The sequence below is a fragment of the Phaethon aethereus genome (assembly GCF_964289735.1).
Source record: "Phaethon aethereus genome assembly, chromosome: 21".
NCBI classification, from domain to species: domain Eukaryota; kingdom Metazoa; phylum Chordata; class Aves; order Phaethontiformes; family Phaethontidae; genus Phaethon; species Phaethon aethereus.
Genome location: NC_138597.1, coordinates 3,567,939 through 3,582,480, shown reverse-complemented (window position 1 = coordinate 3,582,480; position 14,542 = coordinate 3,567,939). Strand labels below are relative to the sequence as shown.

At 42.0% G+C, this 14,542-nt stretch overlaps 1 protein-coding gene across 1 annotated transcript; it reads left to right on the top strand.

The window, feature by feature from the left end:
- Positions 1-2,552: 2,552 nt before the first annotated feature.
- On the top strand, positions 2,553-12,552 carry MFN2 (mitofusin 2; the record flags this gene model as incomplete). Its single annotated transcript, XM_082009398.1, has 17 exons — positions 2,553-2,727; positions 3,426-3,561; positions 3,925-4,087; positions 4,620-4,744; positions 5,063-5,171; positions 5,264-5,371; positions 5,784-5,937; positions 6,200-6,267; positions 6,434-6,555; positions 6,891-7,017; positions 7,716-7,820; positions 8,340-8,442; positions 9,675-9,895; positions 10,043-10,192; positions 11,134-11,330; positions 11,707-11,841; positions 12,483-12,552. 17 exons carry the CDS (start codon positions 2,553-2,555, stop codon positions 12,550-12,552), a joined length of 2,268 nt encoding a protein of 755 aa, XP_081865524.1.
- Between the last annotated feature and the right edge of the window lie 1,990 nt (positions 12,553-14,542).

Sequence of the window (14,542 nt, the reverse complement as noted above, 5' to 3'; positions counted from 1 at the left end):
CACTGAGTGGTTGGCTCTACAAAAATGCTTTCTTGGACTGAAAATCCAGCTTTTTGGAGGCAAGTCACAAGCTCTCTCTCCAAGTAGCTGGAAGCCCATTTTCATCCACAGCATATACGGGACTGGACATTAGACAATATTTCCTGGATACTATTCCAAATACGAACCAATCAGGGAGCTAACTCCAGGAGTCATAACAGTTAAATGTTATACTAGATGAAACTCAGTACTAAGAGCCTGAAGATCATCTGATTTCTTACCTCTCTGCAGTCCTTGGAAGCATATCACAAAGGTCAAAGCAGCAGCAGTGGCAATATAGGTGCTTCAGGTTAGCTAAAGGAAGGTCGGCTAATGATACTTTACCTCTGGGATTAGACTAAAGAGATAAAAGATAGCCTCCCTTTCACCTATTGCTGCAGCTGAAAGGAGGATGCATAGCCAGACAAATTCAGACCGTGTTGGTATGCATAGATAAATCTCTTAAGAAAGGGAAGGCTACAACTAGATCAGTCAGGAGGGTTTCGCTGCTGAATTGTCTCTGTTCTATCCCATTTTAAGACTGTCAAAAGCTCTAATCAATCTCTGAATAACAACCCAGAGGCTCCAGTGGTCTTTGGTGGCCTCATTCTGGTTCTCAGAGATTGTTTTGGTAACTATCCTTGCATCTAATTTGAATGAGCCGTCAAAGAGCTGTTCTCTGGTACTTAGAGGAAATCATTGTTCAGTGTTTCTATTATCTGAGATTCCAAACCAAAACGCTCCACTGCAGACACTTCTTCAGTGGGGTCGCAGCTGATAGAAATGAGTGGTTGGAAAGTGCTGAGAGATTGTGGTGAACTGGTAGGTGTAATAATCTGTCTAGACTAGACCCGTGGCTAGAGAGGGAAGGAGGAGAAACCTTTTCTGCTGTTGCCTATGAGATACCTGCTCTGCTTATCAGACACTGCTATGCTCTGGGTTTGCCAGACTAGTATGTTTCACAGCAGTAAATTCACATCATGATTTTCTGTAGGAAAAAATATCTTCCTCTTAGTTCTCTCTGTTTCCAGCTTCTACTGTCTAATTGTCAGGTGTGGAGCCCCTTCATCTAGGACGGGTTGCATTAATGCAGGCAGAATAGCTTTAGATGTGTAAATTCTGGCAGGGAACTTTATTAAACAATTTGAAGGGACCTGAGGAAGGCGAAATAAACCTTTTTCCACTACTTTCCTTGAGCTTTTAAGGTCTATTTTAAGGCTACAGTCACACGTGCCCAAGGGAGAAAAATCCGGGCAGCGACAATCAGTTTGAAAAGGAAACCAATAATAAATCTTGTTAGGTGAAGTCCGGAACTATCTGTTACCAAATGAAGGGACTTGATAGGCCACTCGTTGAGGTGTCGAAAAGGTGTATGTATTTATTCAGCAGTTGTTTTTTTCACTTACTTTGTTGTGTCTTTCCTCTGCCCAATGCGGTGATTGGAATTAATTCGTAGTCTGTCACACGAGCTGTACAGTTTCAGCCAGGGAAACTCGCATTAAACCCTTTACCCCACGGTCACGCCGTCCTGGGTTTGATTCCTGCCGGGGGTGCCGGTGGCCGCCGCTCCCCACGCCTTACTGCCCGCCCCCGCCTCCCGTGAGGCTTTGCGGGGCCTCAGACTACCGTTCCCATGCTGCTCCGGGACAGGGCCGGCCCGTCGCGTGGCGGTGACACGCGCCGCCTTGCGCCTCCCGGGTGACGATGCCGCGGGGGTAACATGGCGCCCGTACGGGAGTGGTGGTGAAGGTGAGAGGTGGAGGGGCGCCTGACAGGAGGGGAGGTGGGAGCCGCTCGAGGCCGGGCCGGAGTCTCGGGGGGGTGCGGTCTGTCGCCTCCCGGGCGGCAGAGGAAGAGAGGGGAGGAGCGGACCCGCCGGGGCAGGATCCTGCCGCCCCTCCGAGGTGCGTCGCCGCCCTGTGGAAGCGGGAGGGGGGCGCTTCCCGCCCGTTGCTTCGCGCGCGCCGGCCGTCGCCCGGCCCGCCAGAGCTCTGAGGAGAAGGCGACGGCGGCCGCTCGGAGCATCTGCCCAGTGCATCCCCTGGGCACTGGGATGGCGGGGGAGCAGAGCCGGGCCGCTCAGGTAGCTCGGCAGTCTGTGTCCCTCATCCCCTGGTCCCTCTGCCGCAGGGACGGGGACAGGCCGGACTCGGCGTCGCTGAAAGAGCTGCGGGACGGAGTCTGGCCAGGGCGAGGGAGAAGGCAGGAAGACTGCCGTCGTTCATGTTCAAGAGGGACTCGAGCTGACCATGCCCTACTTGTGAAAACGTAACTCTCATCCTGAAAGTAAGCAGAGGAGAGGGAGAAGTGATCACTGGGGGCCTATTTATTGGAAGTGAGACAGAAAGATGGATTTTTTTGTTTCTGATATTTGAGTAATTTCCAATTGTGGAAAGTGGAACAACTTCTTTGTGAAAGAAAGAAGGTTGTTTCTAAAATTTGTATTTATCTAGTTCTTGGTAGGGTGCTTAGCTGACTAGCTGTTGGCCCTTTAGTGAGCCACCTTTATTTACTGGATTTTTCCCTGTAGCGCAATGTCCCTGTTGTTTACTCGTTCCAAGTCAATAGTTGCAGTGAAGAAGGATAAAAGACACATGGCTGAGGTAAATGCTTCTCCGCTTAAACATTTTGTCACTGCAAAGAAGAAAATCAATGGTATCTTTGAACAGTTGGCTGCATACATCAATGAGAGCTCCTCGTTCCTGGAAGGTAAGCTGAGTTCTTGAACTACAAGTCTGTAACAGTGCTTTGCCCACATACAGTTAGCCCAAACACACACCAAACACACACAGTTAAACGGTGCTGGAAGACCTGTGCTTGTTTATACATGCATATCTGTTTATATATCAATATTTATGAGAAAAACAGAAAATTTTTTATTGAATTTGGGTGGAGTTCAGGGCTTATATTTTGAAGCTTACAAGTTCACACATGTTATGAAAATGAGCTACTTAATGACCTATGCTTGGTTTTTATGTTGTTTGGGTGTATTTTAATAAATTGTACAAGGCCCTTTAGGGTTTTTGCTTATAATTCTTTCAATATTTTTGCCTAGACATGCCATTGCTAGTGACATGTAGCATATGACAGTAATTGGCTTTAACAGCTTAAGACACAGACAGAAGATTTTTTTTTTAAAGGTGTTGGAGTGTTTGAAGTGTTGGCTGTGTTCTGTTTAAGGTGGTCCTAAGGATGAGAATGGTTATTAGATACACAAAAGAGACCAGATGATAAATGCTGATACAAAACTGCCTCAGGGTGTAATTGCATGTATCAAGATTACCCACATGGTCTTTGGGACACATATAAGCATTTAGTTACGTGTGTTACATCATCAAGAGGTGTTTGACCCAGTACTGATCCAGATGACTTCTGGAATTCAGAGACGTCATGTATTTTGATTTTAGAAACACACAGGAACATAGAGCTTGACCCTGTCACCACAGAAGAGCAGGTACTGGAAGTCAAAGGCTACCTGTCAAAAGTCAGTGGCATTAGTGAAGTGTTGGCAAGACGACACATGAAAGTAGCTTTTTTTGGAAGGTGAGTCACGTGCTTATGTTGCCTACGCTGCCCACTCAGTAAAGCAACTGGCATCTTAGAGTTGTAGCCAGTAAAAAATATTTATAGAAACACTAGTGCTCCAGCTTTTGCTTGTAATGTTCATGTCCCTGGTACTAGTTCTCTTGTAAATTGAAAACAAATATTGTAGCACATAATTCTTTAATTTGGAAGAGTTCTTAAAATAAAAAAATAGAAAAGTCTTTTTGTAAGTTGCCTATGACACCTAAATTGTTAATACTTCTCATACTGCTTGAGTTTAGAGAACTTGCTCTCTGTAATATCAAAATGAGTATAGCTGAATCTCAGAAGTCTAGCTCCTTCCATTGTTTTATCTGACTTTAGGACAAGCAATGGGAAAAGCACTGTGATAAATGCCATGCTGTGGGACAAAGTCCTTCCTTCAGGAATTGGACACACCACTAACTGTTTCCTGCGTGTAGAAGGGACAGAGGGACATGAAGCTTTCCTGCTTACTGAGGGCTCGGAGGAAAAGAGGAGTGTTAAGGTACAATTTCCCTAGACATCAGGTAAAGGAGAAGAGCTCTTCAGAAGTGCCAGGAAAGGGAAGGGACAAGAAAATTAAAGTACTGTGAATAAATTTCACAGTTAAGGGTTTTAATCATTAGAAGAGTAGACATGAAGAACAGGTTACTGTTAGATGTAGGAAGGGAGGAATGGAGCAAGTTACAGGATGGAACTTGTTCATTTGATGAAAAAGATGATATGTTGTATTTGTTATAGATAGCAGGGAACCAAAACGATGCCTCAGGAATTTCTGAGCTCTGTATGACTGACAGAAGGCACAGACTTCCTCAGTAGCCCTTCTTGACAGGAAAATTTCTCATCAACTCTTGCTAGGCGGTTGCGTTTTGACTAGGAGACTCAAGCAAGTTTTGTGTGGAAAACCTCCCAGGGAGAAAGTGATTTGCAGTTGGGTTTTATCTTAAATTCTCTGTGAACAGATGTGAAGGGGAGATAATTGTGTTAATGGGACTTAGCATATAGGAAATGTTATAAATTATCCATCTTTTTAATAGACAGTAAACCAGCTGGCTCATGCCCTTCATCAGGATGAACTTCTGAATGCTGGCAGCCTAGTCAGTGTAATGTGGCCCAATTCCAAATGTCCTCTCCTAAAGGATGACCTGGTGCTGATGGACAGGTGAGAGATATCTTTCTTTTCTGCTTATCACAGATTAATTACAGAAATGTCTTCAAATACAAATTTAACAAATATCAAGGAAATTGATCCTGTTTTAATCTATGACAGTGACTAAAGTCCTTTGCTGTAGTTAGCAGTCAGAGTTTCCCTTGGTTGGTACTTCCTTTTGGTCTGTACTCTGTGTCACATCAGGACAGTGTAGCTCAGATGTGGGAAATTAGTGCTCTGAAAAGCTGAAACACACTTCTTACTAACTGTTTAAATTCTGTTTTTGCTGCTTCCACAGCATAGTAATGTCTCTTCTCTTTTTATTGCTAGCCCTGGCATTGATGTAACCACAGAACTGGACAGTTGGATTGACAAATTCTGTCTAGATGCTGATGTATTTGTCCTGGTGGCAAATTCTGAATCAACATTGATGCAAACTGTATGTTTGACTCCACTTGTTCAGTGAATTTGGCTAAAAGTTAAAAAATTTTGACATATTAATCTTAAGAGGTTTTGTTCCATTTTGCTTAGGAGAAACAGTTCTTTCACAAGGTGAATGAACGTCTGTCTCGACCCAATATATTTATTTTAAATAACCGCTGGGATGCATCTGCCTCTGAACCAGAATACATGGAAGAGGTTTGTGATGTGTTTAAATTCCTTCTCTTTGCATGGATATTACGGAGTCCATTTTGACTCTGGTCCTTGCGGGTAGAATCATAAAGTGTTGTATGTGATTGCTTTACAGTTTGGATTTTTATTACCATAGTGTAGATACTAGAGGGAGTATATACTAGTGATCAGGACATGACTCTTGAAACTTCCGAGTTGGAAATCCAGACTTTCACAGGGGCTTCTTGAAGTTAGATCTCTTGGATAACCTCTGGAAGATTCTATAAAACATTCTATAAAACAGCAAAGTTTTTTTCTCATTCTTTTGCATTGGTAGCTTAGACCAGCAGAGGGCCTCTGGGTGCCTGGTCTAATCTTTAAGAGATGGAGCATAAAGCGGATTTAACTGCATGTGGGGTTTATCCTGTTTATCCTTCAGGTGCGTCGACAGCACATGGAGCGATGTACCAGTTTCCTGGTTGATGAGCTGGGTGTAGTGGATCGAGCACAGGCAGGGGATCGAATTTTCTTTGTGTCAGCAAAAGAAGTGCTGAATGCCAGAATTCAGAGGGCTCAAGGGATGCCAGAAGGAGGTGAGGAAAGCTAACAGAAACGTTCCATTTTCTTACAGGGAAGAAAATAGGTGATATCAGGGAAGAACATAGGTAATATCTTGTTCCAAAAAATGGATAAAACTGGGGTGGGTCAGATTATTCACAGAGCAGTCAAAAACAAAGGGGTGATTTAGCAGCATTTTCCATTGGCTTCAAGGTAAAGCAGGAGCATTTCCTGACATCCAACATCTGATTGCTTTCTCAAAACTTAAGTGGTTGTTTCATACTTTCCTTCTCTCAGGTGGAGCATTGGCAGATGGATTTCAAGTAAGAATGTTTGAGTTTCAGAACTTCGAGAGAAGATTTGAGGTGAGCGTTACGTGTGCTAACCTGTTTAGATTCTACTCCTGAAAGGCAGGGGAGTAGAGTTTATAAACACGGTGGGAACACATTTTGGAAATAGATTACACAGGAAGAGAAGTTGTATTAGTATGCTTCTGCCTGCTGCTAATCTTGGCTGCCTTTTTGTATACAGGAATGTATCTCTCAGTCAGCAGTAAAAACAAAATTTGAGCAACATACAGTGAGAGCAAAGCAGATTGCGGAAGATGTTCGTCTCATCATGGATTCTGTGCATATTGCTGCCCAGGAACAGCGGTGAGGAGAGCTCATGCTTGGGGCTTGTGTGACTGAAGCTTGTATTCTGTGAGAAATATAAGGGAGTATGAGAATTTAAAATGCAAAGCAGAATACAGCATGTTTGGGAGTGGGAAGGACACGTACTGTTGTATGTCTTGCTTCTAGTGAATTGTGAAGGTATTGGGAGAAGAACCTCTTTTTTTGTCCTGTGCCATGTGTATGTAATATATTGTAGATACTGACACATTTTGTTCTTGGGCAGGAGGGTCTGTCTTATTTCTGGAATTCAAATGGTGTTTGTAGATCAAAAATGCATTTATCTGGCTTTTTGATAGGCCCTTTTTTTTCACTAGAGTTTACTGTCTGGAAATGCGAGAGGAGCGACAGGAACGTTTAGGTTTTATTGACAAACAGCTGGAGCTCCTTACTCAAGACTACAAGCGGAAAATAAAACAGATCACAGAAGAAGTGGAGAGGCAGGTAAGGAGGAGTGGCTGCAGAAAAAGAGATTGTCTGAAACAGCTACCAGCATGGTGGGGAAAAATGCAAAGTGCTGACAAATGTTTGAAGTACAAGAAATGTTGGAGTTACAAATGGGAAGAGAAGAAATGCTTTCAGAAGAAGTCTTTCTTTTCTTTTTTTTTCTTTTTTTTTTCCTTGGGGTAATGAAATGAAAAGTAGAATACTTGGAGGAAACTTTGAGACTCATAAGATGCTTTAAATAAATAATGAGATTTTGATTAATATTTGAATTATTATTGCTACTATATTTCAGTCTTAAATGCTTCCTAAAATACTAAAATGTTTCAGATAAGCTTCCTTATTATTTTAATCTAGAATAATGTCAGTCTTCTTGCTGTCAACAACATGCCATTTTTACTATTATGAATATGCAGAAAAGGTGTGTTCATTTCTCACAAGTCTTGTATTGCCTCAGTCTTTTCCTGTCTGCATTGTTAGGCAGAGCATAGATGTACATACTTCACGGACATCCTTGTTTGCAAGTCACCAATACTGCATTTTACAGTTGGCACAAAATGGCCACATGGCACTGCACAATCATAGTGCCTAGTGTTCAGTAGTGCTTACTAAGAAATGCATGTCTTCCTTCAGTGGTGGTTTTCCATCTCTCCCTAGGACAAAATATATAGAAACTCTGTCCTGTGCTGTTTCTCTAGGTGTCAAATGCAATGGCAGAAGAAATCAGACGGCTTTCAGTGTTGGTAGATGAATACCAAGCTGACTTCCATCCATCGCAAGTAGTTCTTAAAGTTTACAAGAGTGTAAGTGGTGTTTGCTTCTTACAGGTTGCTTAAGCAATGTAAAGAGGCTTTTTTTTTTCTCTGAGTCAGTAATTACGCCAGGTCTTTGAGGTGCTTGACATTCTTCCAGCTAGGATAGAAGCTAAGCTTTTCATATTGTGAAAAATCTTTTGTTAGAATGTATCTTGCATTTGGATAGCTTCTGTAAAAAGTGATCATCTTTAAAAAAAAAAAAAAAATTATGTGGATTTTTTTTTAATAATCTCAGTGATAAACTGATACACTTATGATGTATCACATTGTATTGATCAAACAGAACTTTTTCTAGACTGCAGAGTACATCTGCGATTTCTTGATGTACTTTTTCCTCTCCTTCACTGAAGAATGGGGAAAAAAATGAAACTAATGTTAGAACAGTGGGCAGAGAGAATGCGTGCTCCTGTTTTGGGAGGTTTTTTTTAACTGGCAAACTCTAGTACCTGCAGCATGCATGTTACCTATGTTTATTTTAAGCTTAATAACCCTTTCTTTGTTTGTCAGGAGCTGCATAAACACATTGAGGAAGGCCTGGGCCGTAACATGTCAGATCGTTGCTCCAATGCAATCACAGCTTCCCTGCAGACAATGCAGCAAGAAATGATAGGTCAGTTCAGTGAGCGATCTTCCCCTTTCTTTTTCCTTTTAACTGTAGTGCTGTCATGGTTTCAGCCAGGATAGAGCTGGTTTTCTTCAGAGAAGCTAGCATGAGGCTATGTTTTAGATTTGGGATGAGAAACTGTTGATAACGTGCTGATGTTTTGAGTTGTTGCTAAGTAGTCAAGGACAATCCAGCTTCTCGGGCTGGCCTGCCAGCAAGAAGGCTGGGCGTGTATGGGAAGCTGGGAGGGGACACAGCCAGGACAGCTGACCCAGGCTGGCCAAAGAGATATTCCCTACCATACAACGTCATGCCCAGTACATAAACTGGAGTTGGCCGGAGGGCGGAAATCGCTGCTTGGGGACGGGCTATCGATTGCCGGGTGGTGAGCAATTGCTGTATTGCACATCACTTGTTCTTGTGCATTCCTTTGTCGGTATTATTATTATTGTTGTTATCATTGTTGTTTCTTTCTCTCTTGCTGTGCTATTAAACTGTTTTTATCTCAACCCACGAGGTTTTTTCCCAATTCTCTCCCCCATCCCCCTGGGGGAGGGGGAGTGAGCGAGCAGCTGCCTGGTGCTTAGTTGCTGGCTAGGGCTAAACCACAAGTGCAAAATAACTAGGTAGATGCTCTAGATTTCTCTTTAATCTGATGGCTGGTATGCAGCTGGCATCGTCTTAGTTTCCATCTTGATTAGTAACGCTGTTTTGTAGAGGACTTGTTACCCCTGCTTTTTCCACTCCGTGTCTGAAGTTGTGCAGTGATTTGCTAATGAATATATACAATCAGCTTAATTCTCATGACAGAGAAGAACTGTGAATTTGGAAACTTGAGAGATTCTGAGACCCAAGATCCTAATGAAATGTGAATGACATGTAAGTAGGTGCCTGTCTGAATATAAGCTTTAATAGGAGTATGGTGCCTAAACACTTCTAGAACTGGCCTTCAGATTCTGTTTTCCCAGCTATCACTAAACTGTAAAACTTCACCAGCTACCTGTAAGGATTTAGGAGGGTCCATGGAAAGATTTCCTTCTGAGTTGATCTGAAGAATTAAGAATCGAATAGCAATTCATGATGGCATTGCAACATGCTTGGCTTTAGGAAATTTAAGGTACTAAGAAAAATAACTGGAGGATGGAACAACCCATAACCACCCTGATTACAGCGTACAAGTCCAGTTCTTGTGAACTCAATAGCCATTTTTTGAATGTTTTTATTTTCTGTTTGTGCAGATGGTTTAAAACCCCTTCTCCCAGTCTCTTTGCGGGGCCAGATAGACATGTTAATTCCCCGACAGTGCTTCATGCTCAGCTACGATTTGAACTGTGACAAGCTTTGTGCCGACTTCCAAGAGGACATAGAATTCCATTTCTCTCTTGGATGGACAATGCTGGTGAACAGATTTTTGGGACCAAAGAATGGTCGTCGCGCCTTGATGGGCTATAATGACCAGGTAAGATACCGTCTTGAGTGGTCAGGGTAGATGTTATATTTATCATTTCAGTGGCTGCTGGAGTTTTTTAGTGGCACGGGCAGTGGCTTGCCTTCTCTTACTCTGCATTTGTTTTTGTTTTGTTTTTGTCACTGCTTTTGTAATTAGGTTCAACGCCCTTTAACACCAGCAAATCCCAGTCTGCCTCCTTTGCCTCAGGGCTCTATGACCCAGGAAGAGCTTATGGTGTCGATGGTGACTGGACTGGCCTCACTAACTTCCCGAACTTCCATGGGTATCATCGTGGTTGGTGGCGTGGTGCGTTGACAATCTGAGCAGCGTTATATAAATAAAGTTGGAGCACTGACTTGAAAAATGCTTGCACTGCTGAGTTCTGTAGATATTTGCTATTCACAGATAGTGAAATACTTCTCCTTTGATCTTCCATTTGAGTATAAATATTGAGCTTATTTTGCATAATGGTTAGGCTTGGAGCCAGGGTTGTTGTGCAGATAACCCTTCGAAGCATGTTACAAAAGCATTAAATAGTTTTTGATTCTTTTGTTGAGAACAAAAGAAAATTCGGTATTTTTCTTTTCCCATTTACAGAGGAGTCAGGACAGAAGTATCTACCAAGAGCCTCTCTCTGATCATGTGTATGTTCCCTCCTGGAAGGGGAGGAGAGCACCTAGTTTTAGATACTATGTCTAGTTTGTTTCAGAGAAAATCAGCACTTGCTGCTTTTTAATCTTTTGAAAATAATGGATGTTTTGAATATCAAATCTCCCCAAACTGCGGAGGCATAAGAGATCTAACTCAAGTTGCATGGTAACTCCAGTTCCTTTTGCAGGAAGAATCTAAATTTCTGTAGTGCCAGTTCCATACCTACGTGCTGTTCTAGTGTCACTGTGTCTACGGATGGATGACTTCTCAAAAGGGAGATGGTTGCTTAAAAACATCTTTTACTTCTGTGAACCAGACAAAATTTGTTTGCACTTGCAGATATATTTTCAGTGTGCCGGAAAGGTTAACCCATACAGAACCCCAGTAGTTTGGTTAGGTATTTTTATTTTGTAGACTGGACATCAAGTAGTAAGCTGTCTAACCAGTGAAACCGCTTGCAAGTCAGGGTTATCTGTCTGGCTCATTTTCAAGTGCCTAGACTATAAGTGCAGTGGTCTGTGCACCATTGTTAGGTGTTAGCATCATTCCTAAAAGATGATCATGTCATTTCTTTTTTCCTTGTGTTTTTTTTTTAGGTCTGGAAGGCTGTGGGTTGGAGACTGATTGCTCTGTCTTTTGGTCTTTATGGGCTCCTTTATGTATACGAGCGCCTCACCTGGACCACAAAAGCAAAAGAGAGAGCTTTCAAACGGCAATTTGTAGAGTATGCTGGTGAGAAATTGCAGCTTATCGTCAGTTATACGGGTTCTAATTGCAGCCACCAAGTCCAACAGTGAGTTGCCTATATTCAACTAAAACCTTTTCTAAATTCTGTTGTTTGGGTGTTTATTTTAATGATATTCCCTGTTAAAACAAGATAAGTCTGCATATTGACTTCCAGATTTTAAAATGTATGATACATGTGTTTTAAAAGAATATTATGGTTTTTTTAAACACTGATGTAGTATTTGGGTGCTGTTAAGCATTAGTCTTACTGTACTTCCATCTCTCAAATCAAGTTGCTCTTATGCTCTAACATACTCTTGTGCAGAAGTGGAAAGATGAACATCTGAGTCAGTATCATCATCACTATATATCAAAGGGATATATTCCTTGAATTTGCTCCTTGATTTTTTTGGTCATATCCAACTATTCTCCTTGCTTCATAGAGAGCTTGCTGGGACATTTGCTCATTTGTGTCAGCAAGTGGATGTCACACGGGAGAATCTTGAGCAGGAAATTTCTGCCATGAATAAAAAAATCGAAGTTCTAGATTCACTGCAGAGCAAAGCAAAACTGCTCAGGTGAGGTTTTATTATCCCATATACACAGACATTTGCATACAATTGTTTTTCATGCAATTGCCCCAAGCTGTTCAGATTAGGGTGTATCTTTGAGTGAGTCCTTTTTCCATCATAGTGTTGATGTGCAGATGTCAGCATCTTTCCCTACCAAGTCATGTTCCCTTTCACTATGTACTTTCCCATGTACTCTCAGCAGTAATTTAAATCTTCTGTCTTACAGAATGCCTTTTCCTTCTTGTTTTTGGTTTGTTATCAAAAGGTACAGTCCTCTACTCCTACGAACGCCTTCAGGCTATTATAAAATCATACAAAAAGTCTCACGCTTGCCTTTGTACACAGTTGTCTGCTATTTTTCTTCACCCTGCAAAGGCTGTTAGGAAGAGTTTTTCAAACATTCCTTATCTACACAGTAAGACCAATGTGAAGTTGTGGCCAAGATCTCAGTTTGAACCTCAAAGCCTAGGGACTGTTAGCAGGCAAGTGTTCCTGACCTGAGGAAGAGGAAGGAATGGTAGCAGCATTGTGGAATGGACCTCTGGCCTCTCCATGCCTTGCTGCTTACTCATTTTAGTCATGCTTCTTTCAGATGGGCTTCAGAAGAGCTATTTTACTCACCTAATGGAGACTTTTTGTCCTTGCAGGAATAAAGCCGGTTGGCTTGACAGTGAACTCAACATGTTCACACATCAGTACCTGCAGCAAAGCAGATAGTGTGGGAAGAAGAGGAAAAACAACACTGTTTCCCTTCAGTGCTCTCTTAACTACTGCAGAGAACATGGTGGGTGATGGAATTCCCTACAGGGAATGAGCAAAAGCCTGTTGCTATGTTTGCAGTTGCTGTGTGAACAATAGGATTCTGCTTCCACGTTTTGTGTCCCACCTCTAAACACTAGCTGTTTATAACTCTTCTTTTTCCTTCTTGTGAGGCCAGGCTACTTCAGAGGGAATGTGTGCTTCATACATTGACAGGGGGCTTTTTAAAGCAAAATCAAGTACAGTAACAAATTTAAAACAAACCAACGTTTATCAGGTTAAAAGTTATTCTGGCATGTCTTTATGGAGTCGTTCATTTTACTACATGAAGATAGAACTTCTGACTTCCAAGCCCCAAGTTTATGTATGTGTGACAAGCAGCTGTTTGTCTAAACACAGATCGCATGTATGCAGACATAATGATGGTTTTACAGTGCATTTATAGCCCATGCAGGCCTGTCTCCTAAGTTAATATTCTGTTATTGTAGAACATGACAGAGAATCACTGTGTCCCTTCATAGAAAGGTTTATTACTGTCAGTATGTTTAAACCTATGAACAGAACCCAGTTCTCTTCCAGAGCAAGAGGGACTAAGATTTTTGCTTTGGTAAGCTTATTGTCTTTGGATTTAGTTTCTTCCTCTCAAGAGCTCTTTAATAATGCAGTCTGGCCTGTTTCATGTCATGGACAAATAATTTGCAAAGACATAACTAGCTCCTGTGATGGAGGTAGTGCTGGTAATTTGGCAGCTTCTTCAGGAAGAAAAATAGGAAAGAAAAGCCCGTTGACAGAATGTAAGGAACTGCCTTATGAGATAAGTTGATGAATGTGGGGTTTTTTTGGAAATGCACAGCTGTGTTTCTGGAAGCAGGCCTTTGGAATTCCATTACCACTATTTGGCCACAAGAACAGCATGTGGATTACAAGCTGTAAGAGATTTTGCTTCATGTAGAGTTCCCGTAGGATGTTACAGTCCGTGCAGTAATACGATTTTATGTTGTTCCTCTTCTGTTAGAAGTATGAGAATGAGCTGGCAAGTGCAGCTCCTGTGGGGCTGGGGGGAAGACATGCCCATTTTATTTCATGCCAGGGCAAGAATGGGTTAAGGCAACTTTTTTTTTTCCCCCCCAACATTCTTTATTTGCAAATAGATGAAAGTAATCATTGAGTTTTGCCCTGAAGCAATTTTGAATTTGGAGTATAAGATTTGGGAATTGTAAGGACTCGAGTGTTTTCCTGTTGGAATTGATAGAGGAGAAATTCCCACTGATTTCAGTAGTACCAGTATTAGGTTCTCATGTTGTAAAGTTTCTTTTCCACTTGGTGGGTCACTGTTTTGCCATGTGTTGGGTATAGCTTTTCTGTTCCCCATAAAATGTCTTGAGGAATCCGGAATCAGATCCCAGAGTTCTGAGGTTACTGACAACCTAAATCTGTTCAGCATCAAACTTCAGAGAATATGGGCTATCTTTGAGCAGGTCCCAGTCAACTTCAGAACTACTAAGCAGTGGGGTGGTTTTTTTTCTTATTGACAATGAGACTTGTGACTTGAAAATGGTATCAGCTGGCCTTAGGATTTCTCGTTCATGCTCAGGTGTGAATATACGTGCCTGTGACAAGTCCCCTGTTTTGTGTGTCACGAAAGTTCCAGAAAGAAGCAGCTGCCTGATACTTGAGGGAGTAAAAATAGTGAAATAGCAGTAAGTACTTTAGGTTGTTCTAAGATTTGCAGTAAGAAGTATCTTGATCATGTAGGACCTGGCAGTGAGACTCTTGTTATGTCCCTGGAATGCAGAAAGCAAACAAACCTTTCACTTCCAGTAGACAGCTTTGAATCAAACCCAAACTGAAAAGCCATTTTCATCAGAGGGCTTCATTGGGCTTGGTTGGTTTCCTCAGGCAACCACCAGGACATAAATATGGCTTGGATCAGATCTGAGAATGGGTA